Consider the following 16,674-nt stretch of genomic DNA (forward strand, 5'->3'; position numbering starts at 1 on the left):
CCACAGAGCTGAAGAATTTGGCGATAATTCTTGGTGTGTTTGTCATTGCAAGCAAACCATTACAGATTACACGTAGTCATTTAATCCATTTAATAAAGTATTGAGGGTGTTCGCATACTTTTTTGGTGAACAGTGTAGAACTTGTAATTCTTTTTTAAAAATACCGAAGTCATCCATTTTTAGGCCAGTGAAGCTCATTACTGGGCCAAAGGTTTTTAAGGGCCAAAAAAAGTGAAATGTTCTTGATCTTTCAAGTCAGTTGCACTGCCTACCTAAATTTGAGGGACTACGTCTAAAAAAACAGGGTATGATTACTGCATTGTTCCTCTGATATGAATAATGACACTTTCAAATGGAAGCTTAAAGTTAACATTTATCCCTCATAGTCATTTGACAAAACAATCTCAACTCAAGGTGCACTCAAATGCATGTTCTGGAGCTTTCCACCGCATAACACGGTCTTCATCAACAAATTAAGCTTGTTCAGTTGTCATGGTCTGTAGATGATTCTGAGCACTTCTAGGGCTTCTTGTCCAAAAGTTGAGTTTGATAGTTACTTTTTGACCTTGGAAACAGCAGTTGACAAAACAATCTCAATTCAAGGACTACTTACTTCATAGTCATTGTTTCTTTTCAAATACAATGTGCTGGAATACAGAGCCAAAACAACAAAAAGTGTCACTGTTCTGCTACTACTTGACTGCACAGTATTCATACTGTACCAACCTAATCATGTTACAGACCAGTCTTCTGTATCTGTGTCCATGTCGTAGCAGTGCAATATTCTGCAAAGTAGCTTTGAAGCCCTTCTCCCTAGATCCTCCTGGGTGATCCCAACACAATCTCCAGCCATAGTCTATAGGTATAGTCTGACTTCAAGTCTGACATAGCTTTCTCCCTTCTACAGCACACTATGTACAGGATTTAATGGGAATAGGTTTAGGGTTGCATTATTAAGTATTTCCCATGCTCACAAATTTGAAATACACTGAAATGCTGCACTGAAAAGTCACTTGAGAAATGAAAATGTATGCAGTTCTCCAAAGTTCCACCAGATAGAGACATTGTTGGGTCATATTCAAAACACTTCCTGTATAAAATCCCCCAACACTCTATTTTGAAGGGTGAAGGCTCTAGACTAAGGTTCAGTATACTGGTAGTGATTCTCTTTCAGTAATTGAATGTGAGCAGTCTAAACAAGTCTAAACAAACCAGTATGCTGATTGATCCATGTACAATTCTTTATTGTCTGTCTAAGACACCATGAAATAGAGTGAGCTGTATGAATTAAAGTAAGGTTTGAAACCTAAGTCATAAAGGTGCAGTGTCAGATACTGCTTATACTTCCTCACCACTAAACTGCTCATAGATTTTACTTCAGCTTGGAATAATGACTGTTACAACGAGGGCTGCAACTAACGATTATTTTCATTATTGATTAATCTGCCTATTATTTTTTTCCTTCTTGATCAATAAAATGGCAGAAAATAGTGAGAACGACCATTATCATTTTCCAGAGTCAAAGGTGACGTCTTGTTTTGTTTGACCCACAGTCCAAAACCCAAAGATATTCATTTTACTATCATGTATGACAAAGAAAAGCATGAAATCATCACATTTAAGGAGCTAAAACCAGCATTTTTTTTTTTTTTTTAGCATTTTTGCTTAAATGACTACAGTGACTAATCGATTATCAAAATATTATACGATTCATATTCTGCCAATTGATTAATCGACTAATCGTTGAAGCTCATTGGTGCCACTGTATGTGGAAGCACTAATATTTCTTTAGCTAGAACCAGAAACTGGTCAGAAGTTCAAGTTGTTTGTAGAATTGCGACGGCTCCATACAGTACAATTTAGCCAACTGCGAACCATTAAATAACCAACATCTTTGGAATCACAGTGTGATCTTTATGCATTTTGCCTGTGTCACAGTTTGATTTCTTACTATATTTAATGAAAGTCAGATTGAACTTTAACAGAACTGGGCTCAGAATTTTAAACCTGGGTTGTGCAATGTGGATCGTTTTCACATGATGAATGATGGCTGAATTCCATTTAGCCGCTGTGGTTTCAGGGTCCTGGTTTTATGCATATTGGCCCACTGTCACACTGTCATGGCTTCCTGGGACACTTGAACACAACAGAGCCATCATTAATGCTACTGTGGTTTTTCTACTATGACAAGTCAATATTTCTTTTATGAAAATGGCCTATATGCTTATATTTAAAACAAAAAATATATGTGCAACAAATAGAGTTAAGGCCATATAAATATACTGTAGTTTAACATGGTGAAACTTTTTATGAAAGAATTATGTTTGCCACTGGTAGCTTAAAAGTCACACATTGATAAATTATTGACTTGTAGGTCCATTCTAACTAGATTTTTTTTTACTCAAGAATAAGCAACACAACTTCTTCATTTGTTTGTATGCTAAATAAACATTAAAAAAAAACCTCAGGATGAATTTTGGTGTAAAATGGCCCAAATTTCTTATCAAACTGTAATTTCAGGAGCCACGTACACAAGAGATCAAAATAAACGTAGCTATGTTGCCAATAACCCGAATGTCAATGACTGCTGTTACATGAACAGTGTCCCCCCCCACCCCACCCCCCCTCTTTTTTTGCTTACGGTGCTGCGGTCTCTTGTCCGTTATTGAAACTGAAGGCATTTACCGACACTCCCTAACAATTTGCTGAGAGTCATCAATTATGCAGGGTAGCCGCACGCACTGGGAAGGAAGATAGAAGCAACAATATGGCGACAGCCGCAGTTACTCCCGACTCTTTCCTACATCTGCAGTTCAGTGACAGCTGTCTGGATTTCTGTTAATGCGAGAAAAAGTAAGTAGACAATATGTTTTCTGCTTTGCCTGATATTTTTGTCGGTGGATGGCTCGCAGTCCCACTTTGTCGACTGACTGCATCCCAGTGCCGCAGAGCGGTCCCTCTCTCAGCATCTTTTCCTAGCGTCTGTGGAGGGCTCCTTGCCAGTACATGGACAAACATGTATGCGAGGCACCAGTTAGAAGTGGGGAAAATGTGATGTTTTTAAAAAAGGGGGGTAACGTGGATTTTGTGATGCGACGTGGATGGAAAAAAGGGGGAGACAGCAGGTTATTTGGGGTGTTGGCCTGCCGCTGGAAGGAATGACATTTCAGTGTGTCAGAATGTGAAACATACGCATATGGGATGTAGAAGTGAGATCACGTCAAACTTCTCTGAGTGGCGACAATAACTATCCTGTATGCTCCAACTACACCAATAATGCGTCGCTTGCAGAATAATTCTAGGTAGCCTGTTTTTTTTTTCGCCACCATTATTTTATAACTATGATAGTTTTATTCCCCCACCCCCACACTCCACCTCTGTGCCCCCCCCCCTCCCCTCCCCTCCCCTCCCCTCCTTTCTCCCTCTCTCTCCCCCTCTCTTTGGAGACTGTATTGCGTGAGGAGGTAGGTGCGTCTTTAGTTTGGCAGTCCTCAAAGGGGGCCGCGGCACCCTTTTCTAGTCTTTTTCACGCTCCCATTAAAAACAGTTTCCCCGTCATGTTGTTACTGTGTAGACCTGCATCATATGGAGCCTCTCGATGCTTGTCGCCTAGACATTATCTGTACGGGTGTGGTATAGCCTTGAGGCCGTTTTGTTTCTCCTTTTTTTTTTTTTGGCTGTAAATAATTTCTTAGGTATGAAATTGGGTTCTGATGATGTGATGAAGACTATAGGCTGCTTTGAGTCGAGACCAGGTGTGAGTTGTCAGGACATGACTTGTGCATTCAACTGACCTACTAGTTAGTTAGTTAGAGCCTATAGCAGCAATAAACCACACTGCAGTATTTTAGGCTTTGGCTGTGTAGGACAGCGGCGCGCCTCAATATGTAACAGTGGACTTTACTGAGGACTACATGGGCTCTAATCACTTTCAGACAATGAATATGATAAGATTATGAAGGGGAGCGGGTGGTCCGAGAAATTCAAAGAGGTGTTCTTTATCTGTTTATCTTTATAGTGGCCTAATGTCACATGCCCCACAATTTAAGTCTTTCCTTCTCTTAAAATGAATTATCCGAATCCAAATTTCCAGTCAGGGAATTACTTGAAATTGACTCGTTCAGGCATGAAGAAAGTGGCCCCCACCCGTTTAGGGGTATACGGGGTTATCTGAGGCCTCTTGAATATTTGGCAGCCAAGTTATTCTATCAGCGATGCTGGACTTGGGCCCTGTTAGGCTCACCCATCCTCATCGATGCTGTGGATTTTGGACTGAGATACGGCATCCTGCATTTAGTGACAGGCAGCATTAAGACATCACTGCAGGCAGGAGATGACGGATGTTTTAAGTTTTAACCGGCCCATGTGACTCCCGATCCAAGCACCCCTTCATACACCCCCTCCTCCTCCTCCTCATCCTCCTCCTCCGCGGTGTCCGATTAGCTCCGTCAGATGTCAGATCATCATCAGTGAGTGGAGAGAGGAGAAGAAAACATTTTTTTGTTAAATTTCCAGGACGGAGGGCCGTGGCGCGTCTGGATGTCTTTTCCTCCGCACAGAGGACGCAGCGTCAAAGCGGTTTGCTAAACGCTGCTGAACAGGACAGCTTATCTTTTCCTCGGGAGGCAGATGAGGCTGCCGGAGTTGTTAGTTTTCTCTGTCATCCTTCTGGTTTTTTTCCCCCTCACTTGACTCATAACGGATTTGACTGAAGCGAGAGCGGGTTTTGGGTTGTGCGCTAATGGGACTCACTTTAATTGAGTTACCCGCTCAGTCTTTTTAAATTAAAATGTTTGAATCCATTTTTTTTAATGCAGTGTTACTCATATGACCTAGTGAGTTAGTGGACATCTGCAGAATTTCAGTCAGTTTCCTCCTGGTCGCCTCGCAGTTGTGCTGCCTGCTTTTAGATTTGAGGCGTTGCGTGTAGCTACAGAGCACATGCACTGCTGGTCATGCTATTGCATCCCGGTTTGAATCACCTTGCAGGTAGATCAATTGATGTAGCTTTGGTGGAAGGAGACTTAGAGGTTGTGCCGAGGTTGGGTTACTTGAATCCGAAGATACCGGGCCGTTGGATCTTTCTCTCTGCCCGTGGATTTCTTCTGACTTCTTTCTGATTCATTTTTGAAGGTCTGTACCCTTTGCCATTGTTTCTGCTTCACACACTGCTGTCTGATTTTTCATAACCGGAACTGCTACTTGACTGTCAAATATAAAGTGTATCAAACAGCTCAGGCATCAGCCGAGTGAAATGTATCCGAGCCTCGGAGAGATGCAGTAGGCAACCTTACTGTTTTAACAATGAGTCAGAGCTCCAGAGGTTGAATAATTTCCACCAAGCCCAGCAACAATTCATGGAGCATCTTTTGACACACTTCAGCATGTTAGTTTAGGGTGTTTAGTTATTTGAAAATAAATAATTAATAAATTGTCCCGTGTAGAGTCATTGTTTTGGTCAGTACAGTATGTAGACACCAGAGTGCACACTGTGGCCTGTGTTGGAGCTTCACTGCACATATAGGCCAAGTAATATTTTTATAAAGGTTTTGATTTTTCTCTATATTAGAATTATTCTTATGCAATAAACCCCACCTATTCCTGTCTTTCCCACCGGCCCCAGTCACATTCATCCATCTGTCTTCTGTAATTTAGATCAATGGATAATGATGTAAGAAGTAAACAAACTTACAACAAATAGGCAAGTTCTTATGATTGATGTGTTAGCACTTAACACATCTAGCACAAATGTCTGTGCCTTGTTTGCTTACTTGGCTGAAGATTGTTAAGCTCCTCGTCATCTCGGACTGGGCAGACAGCGTATATTAGGCTGGCGTGAGCTTGTGTGCCTGCTTATTTTATTTCCATCATCAGTGAGAGCTGTTTGGACTCAATCACAGGAACCTCCACACCAAAACAATTAGCTGAAAGCTGCATAGATCTGCAGATGTAGCTGTCTGCTCTCAATAAGATAAACAATAATAACAATACTTACAGGCGGATTCATTCTTAATAGCAACAGTACAGAGCTTTAAGGAAATCTGTAATGCTGCCTATTGGCGAAGTTAGAACATGGATACAAATGAAATGTGTGAGAAGGAAAGACAAAATGTCATGTCAGGGGACAGACAGACAGACAGATGAGTGCCTGGTAGGATAAAGGGCACATCCTTTGTGAGCATCAACTTGAGAGAAAACTTGACACTGTTTTGTTGCTTTTGGGGTCACAAAGATCAGAGAAAACAGGAATCCAGTGCTTTTATGTGCTGGGTGCATGGGTTTAGCTTTTGAGAATATAGGATCTATGCTTTGGTCAATAAGGTTGATGGAGAGAGCAAAAATAGTGCTTACTGGCCCATGTTCCCAATGTTTGCACTTTACCAGCTTAATTTTGCTTTGTTTGCCTTCTCTGGCAGAACTAGTAAATTTTAGTCTGTGAGCAACACTGACACTGAAAAAGAGATGCAGTTGGTGTACATCTCTCTTTCAGCTCTAAAATCTAAATCTGTCAACGTTTTTTAACCATAACCTTTCTTTGCCTGGCTAGTGTTATTAACAAAGTGATATGTGTAAAAAAAAAAAAAATAAATAAAATAAACTAGATAACTTTTTTTTTTTTTTTTTTTTTTTAATTTTTTCAATATACTCTTTCACTCTTTCTCTCTCACTGTGTGTTGTTCTCTTCTTCTCAGAGCTGGATGTCTGGGATGGAAAACAAATAAAGAGGAAATAGCTGCAGGATGAAAACATGGCCGCACCCCTTATTGCACCCCCAGGACCTGACAGCTTCAAGAAGTTTACCCCGGAGACGCTTGCTAATATCGAGAAGCGCATCAAAGAAGAGAAGAACAAGCAACCGCCCAAGCCCAGATCGGACAGTAGTCACCGCGACACATCTGACGACAATGAACCCAAGCCCAATAGTGACCTGGAGGCTGGGAAGAGCCTGCCGTTCATCTACGGCGATGTCCCTAATGGAATGGTGGCAACACCGCTGGAGGATTTGGACCCATACTATATGAACAAGAAAGTGAGTTGTCACACAGGCCAGCTTTCCCCAAACAAACACTCTGTACAGTGGAGAAGCCTTTGCTTCTTCCCCATTGAAAGGTTTGTAGATGTATATTCATAGAGGATTAGAGATTATAGTTTATAGATAGTTAGAACATTAGAACATTGTCAGTCTTTTATGAAATTCACTGTCATAACATACTCAGGTCAATCCATTGTTTTCACTTCAGAGACATGGATATCATAATAGCAAAGATGACCTTGAGGCATTTAACACTGGTACAGGGACTTACAGACAGTCACTACATAATTAGTGTGCACATAGAGATGGTACAAGGGCTGTGAGTTTTTGAGTGCATCTGTACAATCAAAGCACAACTGAGACAGAGGGACGTCATTCCTTTGCTTCTGCAACACAGCAGGGTCGCTGTGGAAGTGATAACATTCATAAAGGTTTGTGCAGTGTTGTTTAATTATTGTTATATTAGTGTTAATGCATGAAGGGGATAAAAATGGAAGGTATGACTTTATTTGTGAATCTGGTAAACTGTCTAGCAACATGGGGGTCTGAAAGTATTTTTTCTCTCCACTGCAACACATGTTTTTCAGTAGGGCATAGGTAATGGCCTCTTTACCCCATCTCTGTTTTTTTCTGTACAACTTATGTGTTTTTTTGTTACATTCTGTATCAGTGTTGCACAGTACTTTAGGGATATTTAAAAAAAGACTAAAAACTAAAAAAAACACTAAACCTCTAAAAAGGTTATTACATACTATTGTTGAAGGTCATATCACTATAATCTTATTATTATCCAAGATGATGTGATTTTTCACCTTAACTATGCTACACAGTCACATAATTTCTGCATGTGGTACATGTGCAAATGACACAAACCATGTCCAATTGTTTGTCTGATTATATCCCCAAATTATGCACTTTTTATCGACTAGACTTCAAGGTTATTTAGGCCCACACCACTCCAAACTCCTAGCCTGGCTCCGCCATTACTGTAGCTCAGTGGTAGCAGAGGAGGGATGAGGAGGAGAGATGGCAGAAGATGGCAGGAGAGGACAGGAAGTGGAGAGGAGAGGGCAGCAGCATGTGGTAGTACCTTCATCTGTGTAGAGGTGTGGAGTAGCCAGTCTCCTGTGTGGTGGCAGTGATAATGTGTAAGAGAATCCGCAGCCTGTACAGCAGCAAGAAGCCCAGTCAGCAGGACTGGCCAGCTCAGCCAGCAGCACTCCCTCATAGGGCGGATGGAACTATCAAGTGTATGTGCCTTTTCTGATCTATTGATCCACAGCCCCAGTTCAGTTGTTGCCACAGGAAGGGTTGCATTCTTGTCTTTCTATCCTTTCCAACTTTGCTTATTGCCCAGTGCATACTGCCACAATTCCTTATTTTCCTCTGTGGCATCTCACTTGCCCCACTTCTTAGGCAATTGAAGGAGAGTTTCTGTGCAGTTGTTTATCATGGCCTCTACTTTCATACCTCCTTTACCTCTAGTAGAAGATGTTTTTGTCTCAGTTATATATGTGTGTGTGTGTGTGTGTGTGTGTGTGTGTATATATATATATAGGTTATCTGCACAAAGACTAAATTGAGAAAATTATACAGGACAAGACACAATAAGACACAATAGTGTGGATCAATGCTGTCAGGGTTTCTTAGGGTACGTTCATATGTGGATGTGAAACAAAAAAACAGGTGTTCTGTTTCTAAAATCAATTTCCTGGAGTGATCTTATTACTTAACAAGTTAGTGGGGGCATAGTACAAAGCAAATCCACAGTTTCATAGAATTACCGCTCCTACAGGACATTTCAGACTTACTGACATCGAAGGTTTTTGAACATGTGCAAAAGCTGATATGAAAAATAGGATTAGAGTACAACAGATTGGCAATTTAGGCTCTATGTACTAAAACATAGATCTCATTCATAGCTCATCCAGATGAGTAAACATGCTAAACAAAAGTAAACAGGCACAAAGTATTCCAGCACTTAGGTACAGTATGTTACATTACAAAGCTTCAAAGCACTGTGTGTTATAGTTTATGTAAGAAACAATGTACTGAAACATCGTGTTTTCAGCCCCTAGACGCTCTGAATGTGCCTCTCATCCTCATTTACATTTACATGGCGGTATTGAACATGCCATTCGTTTTCTTCAACTCTTTGGACTCTGTGATGATTCATTTCATGCACGCGTTATCTGTCATGGACCTAAGATTACTTTAAGGATTTAAAATCCTGTGTTGGATTATGAGTTAATGTTTGTTTAAAGCCTTTAAACAAAAATGGTTCTCATCTGAAGATTGTTAAACTATCTGAATTCATATATTTAGGTTTAATACCGCATCTTATTGATTCTAAATAATGAAATAAACACATTATTTGCTTTAAAAGTATCAAAATACTACTAAAGTCAGTCATTTACTTTGTAGATGTAGTTGTATTAAATGGCTGACACTACATTTGCATGTCCTAGATGTCCAGTGCCTCTGAAATCCATGGATAATAGACTTCTGGTTCATCGTTTTTTCTCAGATTGTTATTGGCAAGAGTTCTGAAATATGATCAAATCTACATTATAGATATGACAGTGTTATGCCTGAAAACAAAAAATTGTTCCATCTACATAGGAAAAGTCATTTTACAAATTATTTTTGGTCAAAATGTACCAATGTGTGTGCCAGGGGTCACAGTTTTACAGATGAATGAATATACCATTAGTTGGAACCAAATCCAAATGAATCATTGTTTGATAATTGATAATTGATGCAGGTACATTCAGATATGTTGTGCCAACATCCCTATATGATGAGTGTCGGGATTAGATTCATAAGTGATGTAAAAACATGTCACCAAAATTTTGTTACACATGATAATAATATAGAATTAAATCCATGACCATAGAGCGTAGTTGCAGTGCAGTTGTGGCTAAGGTGCCTTGCTAAAGGGCTTGTTTTCAGGGAATTTCTAAAGGAAGGAATGGGCTCCTACACTGCCAGCTATATTGCTTATCTAACTATTGGGCTACATCTATTTGTATCAATACAGGCTCTGACTTCTCTTCATCCTGCTTAGTCAAGATCTGCGAACTTCATCATACCCGTACACGTGGTGTGTCAGCAAGTTCAATAAGAGTCACAGGCTAAAACCTCATCTTGCATCACCATCTCACTATCATTCATATCAATCATTTACCTAATCCACTAATGTATCTGTCCATGATCACACCTAAGAAAGTGCCTCCCTGTATATTCACGATTAGTGTCCAGTCCTCCTCCTGCTGTTTGTGTCCTCACCTTTCCAGGCTGCTCATCTCCTCTACTCGACCGACAGTCATCCTATCGCTTACCATTGCACTGTATGTCAATGAGTGTGTCTAAGTATGTGTGTGTGCGTGTGTGTGTGTGTGTGTGTGTGTGTGTGTGTTACCGTCAGCTGCAGGAAACCTGATCACAGCACTCATGCATCAAAGAGAGGAAGAGGGGGCAGTGGTGAGGAAGAGAAATGCAGCGTTGCAGTTCTTGTTTTCCCCTGTGATGGGGAGAGGACTGCTTTGGCTTTTCAAACGTCTGATGTGATTAGGTAACGTTAAAGCTGCTGTAGTCGTACAGGAAAAGGCTGGACAGGATGGATGGAGGGCGTACTAGTGTTTTAGCTGGCACCGTCCACGTGCACAAGCTTTGTGTTTATGTGTAGGAGGAGGATTTCGATATATATGGACATGAAGTTAAGATGATTCAGCTCATTTTGGCTGTTGTACAGTATGTATAAAAAGTAGTTTGAACATCTTTAAGGTTTTATTGATGCAGAAGCTTTATTCTCTTCCTGTTGCGGTGCTATAACAACACTGTGCAGCAGACCAGTCTTTTCTGCCCAGGCTTCTGCAGAGCAGCAGCCACTAGTGAGCACACAAGGAGAGCTCACGGCTAAAGCTATAGTAGCCTCTGAATCTCAGCATGTAGCATTGCACACACCATTACATTATGTCACCTATCCCACTATCTCTGTGTCCAATCGTGTGGGTGTGTGTCGCTGTCTGATTACTCTCCTTTTCCCTCTCCCTTCCACTGCCCCCCCCCTCCCGCCCCCCCGTCGTTCTTGTTTTTTTAGGGTGTAGTAAATTAGAGCGAGGGCCAGGCTTTAGTGCTCTGTCTGAGTCCTCAGTCTCTGATGACACAGCATCCTCCTGTACTGAGCTGAGTGAGGAAGGGATGGGGGTGGAGGGGGTTGAGTGTGCTTCCACTGCTAGCCAGGTTGGTATAAAGAAGGAGGGTGGGGTAAGGGGTAGAACGTGGGGTTTTGCAGCACAGCAGACAGGTAGAGAAGTAGGATGACGCATTTTTTTCATATGGGATAATTTTCAGGGAATTACTTTACATATTTAGGTGAGATATTACTGGCAAAGTCGTCACTGCAGCGAGCTCAAACAGACGTATACGAGTTGGGTTTCAGGCTATTATGCTTAACAGATATGAAATTAAAGCTCCTCATGAGATCTGTGCTGTTTTGTCACAAAGCATCAAAGTATCACAGTGAACAATGTGACGTATTTTTGCTTCTCTAAAAATTGAATCAAGATGCACTTTGTCAATACAAAATGGGCCCCAATTCAGCTAATTCTTACTATTTCCAGTGCATTTTTTTTTTCTAATTCTATGAAGAGGCCTTTGAATCCAGACATGTTTTTAAAAAAATCTTATGTGCAAGTTCTTAATTGGAGCTTGTGAAGGACATTTAGAGCTGCAACTAAAGATTGTTTTCATTATTTCTACTATCAATCGATTCCTTGTTTAGTCTATGAAATATTATGAAATAGTGATTAATGCCCATCACAGCTTCCCTAGATCCCAAGGTGACACCTTGATTAGAAAGGCCAAATCTACAGTTTTATGTAGTAATAGACTGGTTGGTGTCAGACTGGGGTAGTGTGATGATTAAGAGAAGTACAACACCCCTTCCTCATGATTTTGTCTCTGTTGTATCCCAGCTCAGATCTCACTCAGCCCTCCTTCTCTTTCTCTGCCTCCCCCCCCCCCACCTCTCCATCTCATTCTCAGTTTCTCTCTCTCTGCTGCATGCCTACCCATTCGTCCTCCTCCTCCTCCTCCTCCTCCTCCCTCCGTCTACCCATCCATCTCAGGTTTGGCTCTCTCCCCTCTGCAGCTCTCTGGCTTTCTTTTCTGCATCACTCCCCCTCCACCCCTCCACCCCCTCATCTCTCTCTCTCTCCCTCTTTCTCTTCAGCTCTCTTTGCTGCTGTCCCATACCCCTGCAAGCCCCTCTACATATCCCTGCTCCACTATTCTTCCTCCTCACCCACACAGACACAGACACACACACACACACACACACTGTCCTTGCAGCTGCATTCTGCCTCCTAATTCTTGCATATGTGCCTTTTTCTTTAACGCTCTGTTGAGAATTAGGAACATTTCACCTCACCAGCTTTGCAGCAAATAAGGCTTATCCTTACAGCGAAGCTCACTCTGCTGAATTGTATGTGTGTTTGTGCATATTTGTAAGTATGTATGAATTGTATGCACTCAAATATGCAATTATGTGGATAGATCATTGTAGCAGTGATATGTGGATGTTTTCTCATGCGTTACATGCACTGTATTTGACGTACACAGTGTTTTGTGAGCCATGGTAGCCTGTCACTCTGTGTGTGATTGTATGCTCGTTCCTGTGAAGAGATGCAATTCATCCTCAATTTACCAAGCATAGTAGTGCACTACATGGTTGATATGTTTTGTGAAAAACAAACCTTTCAGTTCAATGACTTGGTATTCAGTGTCTGTCAACGAACGTCACATTAAGTTTATCTGGTAAATTAGGAACAGCACAGTAAATGTGCTGCTTACCTTGATGACATGTTGGAGTTTTCAGTTAATCTAAACTGCATTAAGTGCCTGTGGCGCCTGTTGAGGCTGATCATTTATCCAGTTCACTGTGGCTCAGCAGTTAACAGACTGCTCATATGACTCACCTCTGACCACAGAGTTTTGCTTCTATTCTGAAATTGAAATAAGTCCTCTAGTAAAGTTGCACAAACTTATTATGTGTATTGATTAAAATTTTGGCATTATTACATTTTATTTATGGCTCAAATCATTTACTTGTGTTTATATAGTTTGGCTGTGAAAATAGCCAATGACAGTGAAGCTTTTAGTGAATGAAGCACGCATTTTGTATTTTATAAGCTTCAGTGATTGATTGATTATACATTAATGTGGCTGGAGATCAATTAAGGAAATTACCTGTCCTTTGCATCCCTTGTTGTAGTTGTGCCACTTTGCCAAGTTTGCGTCAACAGCACATTTTTCTGTCTCTAAATCGACCCAATTCATTGAGTACCGGAAGCGTTTTTTGTAGTGAATTTGTGAATCCTTATGAAAATGTCGATTCCAACTCAGTAAGGACAAAGCAGAGGTATGTGTACCTGTATGCGCGATTGTCTACAGCTCTTAAGTTTTCAAAAACCAATAAATCTACAGGATTTATCCATGATTGCAGAAGGAACATAGGTTCATAGGCTTGCAGGGCATCTGTAGCTGTTAACGAGATATTGCTAATTTTACACCCTCTCCTTCCATCTACATTCTCTATTTGCTTGGTCAGCAAACACTTGGTTTGAGAGAAAGATTCACCCTTTGGACATGACTGTAGATCCTGTGTGTTGATGAAGTATAGATAATTATTTTCACCTTGTGACAGGAAGAATAGTGAGAGGATTTTTTAAGTAGTGCAGATGCTTCATAGGCGAAAAAGAGGCAAAGGGAGAGAGAGAGAGAGAGTGAGGAGCATTCTGATGCAGAGAATACATCTTGTCTTTCCCCAGACTGCAGACGCTATTTTTAATTTAATTTAATTTGAGGACACCACTTGTCTCAGGACATTTCTGGTTGCCTCACCATTTCTTTCTAGTGTTTCCCGTGGTGTAAACCACGTGTGTGTGGTTCACACCACGAGTGTGTCCACAAGTGAGTTATCATTTGCGAGTGCAGTGATTATTATAATCCTGAAAGTAAACTAGTTGGGTTTATGCTCTGCTGTGGTTGAATGCATGCTGTCTGGTGCACATGATTTTGACAGCTTTATTATTTGTAAATTTAAGTGCAGTTTAATTAAATTGAATATATTTTTCCCCCAGTTAACAGAGGCTGTAAACTGCCTTCATATCAACCAACCACAAGAATTGTTTATTGCTTAATGTTGATTGCAAAGGAAATTAACATCTTGAATTCAAATTTATATAAATTGTTAAAGTTTGTGATCATGAATTGACATCTTCATTGTTCTGGTTACACATAGACATGTTTTCTGTAAATACTGGTGGCCAACATGGTCAATGGTGTCATAAATACACATAAGTGGAATGCGTTAAAGGAGGTAAAAAACAAAAAACAACAACCCACATTTGCAAATTGTCAGTGAACCAGCTCTAAACTGTGATGCATTTAAGTGTAAAAGGAAACTGGAGACATTGGTTATAAGCTAGCTGTAAATATTGTATATCCCAGTAATCTTTCTGTTTGTAAATAATGCTCATACGTCTCACTCTGACCCCACATTGTCTTTGTTCAAAAACACCCACAAGCACACACAGGTGTGCACACACAAACACACACTCACTTAAACACAGAGGCTGCTGCCTCACCCCAGTGCCCAGCCCCACTTGGCCCACTGCTGTTTATGGGTGGGGAGTGGTTGTTGAGAGCCTAGAGTCAGCAGATCTTCCCCTGATCGATGACAGCATTTGCGGTTCTCTTCCAGTAAGAGCTTTAAACCTGGGGAGAAGAGAGTCATTTGGCCACGGCGAGGGGAGAGCCTCACATGCGCCTGTCTGCTGCTGCTGTCATGATGAAAGCTCCCCAGGACTGAGGCTCTGTCTGATGCAAGCAGGACAGAGGTGTTGACTGTACCTCTGGCTCTCGGGTGACACAGAGGGAGTGATGTCAGAGGAGTAAAACCACTGACTATGTGCCCTTTTCTATACCTTTTACTATACTCTTTTTATTCTCTGTGCTTTGTATACCGCAAGGCCATGACAATCCAAAGTACATCACTCACTGTTGAAGTGACAAATGGGTAAAGTGGCCACATTGTGAGGACTCCTATTAAAAAGTCACATTCAAAAGGATTTCAGTATCACCTGTATTGTGAAAAGTAGCCCTATAGTTGCAGGGGAAACCAATGCAGCAGTGCCCCATGACTCAGAGGTAAACTCAGGACTCACATCAGCTAATCAGCAGTCAAGCTACAGTCATCTCCCTCTTTTTTTTAAATGAGGTAGAGCAAAGGTTTGTAGACCCTGTACTAATTAATATGCACCATATATTTTCTGCAAATGATCTAACTGTCTTTCTCTGTCTCTCTCTGTCTCTCTCTCTCTCTCTCTCTCCACAGACATTTATAGTGATAAACAAAGGGAAAACAATCTTCCGCTTCAGTGCCACGCCCTCCTTGTACATCTTAAGCCCTTTTAATTTACTTAGGCGAATAGCTATTAAGATTTTGATACATTCATATCCTTTCAACTGGAGAGATTGATTTTCTGTGCTTTACAGTGGATGAAAACAGATGTTGCAGTATTGTAAACATGGTTTGTTTTTTCTGCTTATGTGACAAATGGTCAGTTAAAAGTAAGTGAACTTGAAATGCACTGTAAGCACTAAATCACTGTCTTCCCACTACCTCCCCCCTTCTCTTTGAGCTTTACTTCAATACTAAAGCTTTATTTCAGTTGTTTCTGTATTAAATGTTGTTTGAATGTGTGAGATGTTATGGCTAACGCTGTTCAAACTTTCCTTAACGTCTGTCTCCTCACGTTATTCAGCATGATCATCATGTGTACGATTTTGACCAACTGTATATTCATGACATTTAGTGACCCCCCAGAGTGGTCCAAACAAGTAGAGTAAGTACACGTCTGTACTTCTTCTCACCAATGTTATCCCCATTTATTGTGTCTGTCACCGTTTTACCGTCTTCTCTCTTCTTCTTTTTTTTTTTTTTTTCAAGGTACACTTTCACAGGTATCTATACGTTTGAGTCACTCACAAAAATTGTTGCTCGAGGCTTCGCTATAGATGGGTTCACATTTCTCAGAGACCCATGGAACTGGCTGGATTTCATGGTCATCTCAATGGCGTAAGTATTCTAACTCATAATTATTAATAAGAAGAGCAATAAAAAAAAATGAAAAGAGTTGCATAAACAACTGTGGTCAAATGTAAAAAAAAAAAAAAAAAGGGGGGGGGGGGGGGGGAAAGCACTGCAAGTAGAGCAAGAAATCAAAAAGGGAATTTCAACATAACTAATCAAAATATCTTAATATTTTAGCATATGGATAGAAGAATGTTGTGAGAAGTGATTTATTTAAGCCATACTAGTTCTAAGATAACACCAGGTAAATCCCAAATAGCAACAGACCTTTCTCACTGTGGAAATTCTGGCTTCTCAAACACAGGTGTAACTAATCACATTAATATCAGCTGCACTCCATTTAGGTTTTTCTTGTAACTGGGTCCTGAAGACGGTTGCACCAGCTGTTTGTGAATTCAAACTTTGTCTAGTTTAAGTGTTAACTGAGTGGAGATGTACGCATCACTAAATTAAAAGAGTGCAGTTTATTTAGACTGAAGAG

The 16,674-nt window shown here is 40.7% G+C and overlaps 1 protein-coding gene across 8 annotated transcripts in view; it reads left to right on the forward strand.

The window, feature by feature from the left end:
- scn8ab (sodium channel, voltage gated, type VIII, alpha subunit b) overlaps positions 1-16,674 on the forward strand; it is a 55,112-nt gene that overhangs the window by 470 nt on the left and 37,968 nt on the right. For 4 of the 8 annotated variants that reach the window (XM_044348077.1, XM_044348082.1, XM_044348076.1 and 1 more), the window contains exons 2-5: positions 6,693-7,030; positions 15,435-15,553; positions 15,856-15,945; positions 16,050-16,178. In XM_044348077.1, coding sequence (XP_044204012.1) covers positions 6,749-7,030; positions 15,435-15,553; positions 15,856-15,945; positions 16,050-16,178 — 620 coding nt within the window. In that variant the 5' untranslated portion in view covers positions 6,693-6,748. Of the gene's footprint in view, positions 1-2,699; positions 2,854-4,399; positions 5,134-6,692; positions 7,031-14,801; positions 14,964-15,434; positions 15,554-15,855; positions 15,946-16,049; positions 16,179-16,674 lie in introns of those variants that run through there. The other 4 variants (XM_044348080.1, XM_044348079.1, XM_044348083.1 and 1 more) reach the window with 4 other exon arrangements.

The sequence above is a fragment of the Thunnus albacares genome, chromosome 4 (genome assembly GCF_914725855.1).
Source record: "Thunnus albacares chromosome 4, fThuAlb1.1, whole genome shotgun sequence".
NCBI classification, from domain to species: Eukaryota; Metazoa; Chordata; class Actinopteri; order Scombriformes; family Scombridae; genus Thunnus; species Thunnus albacares.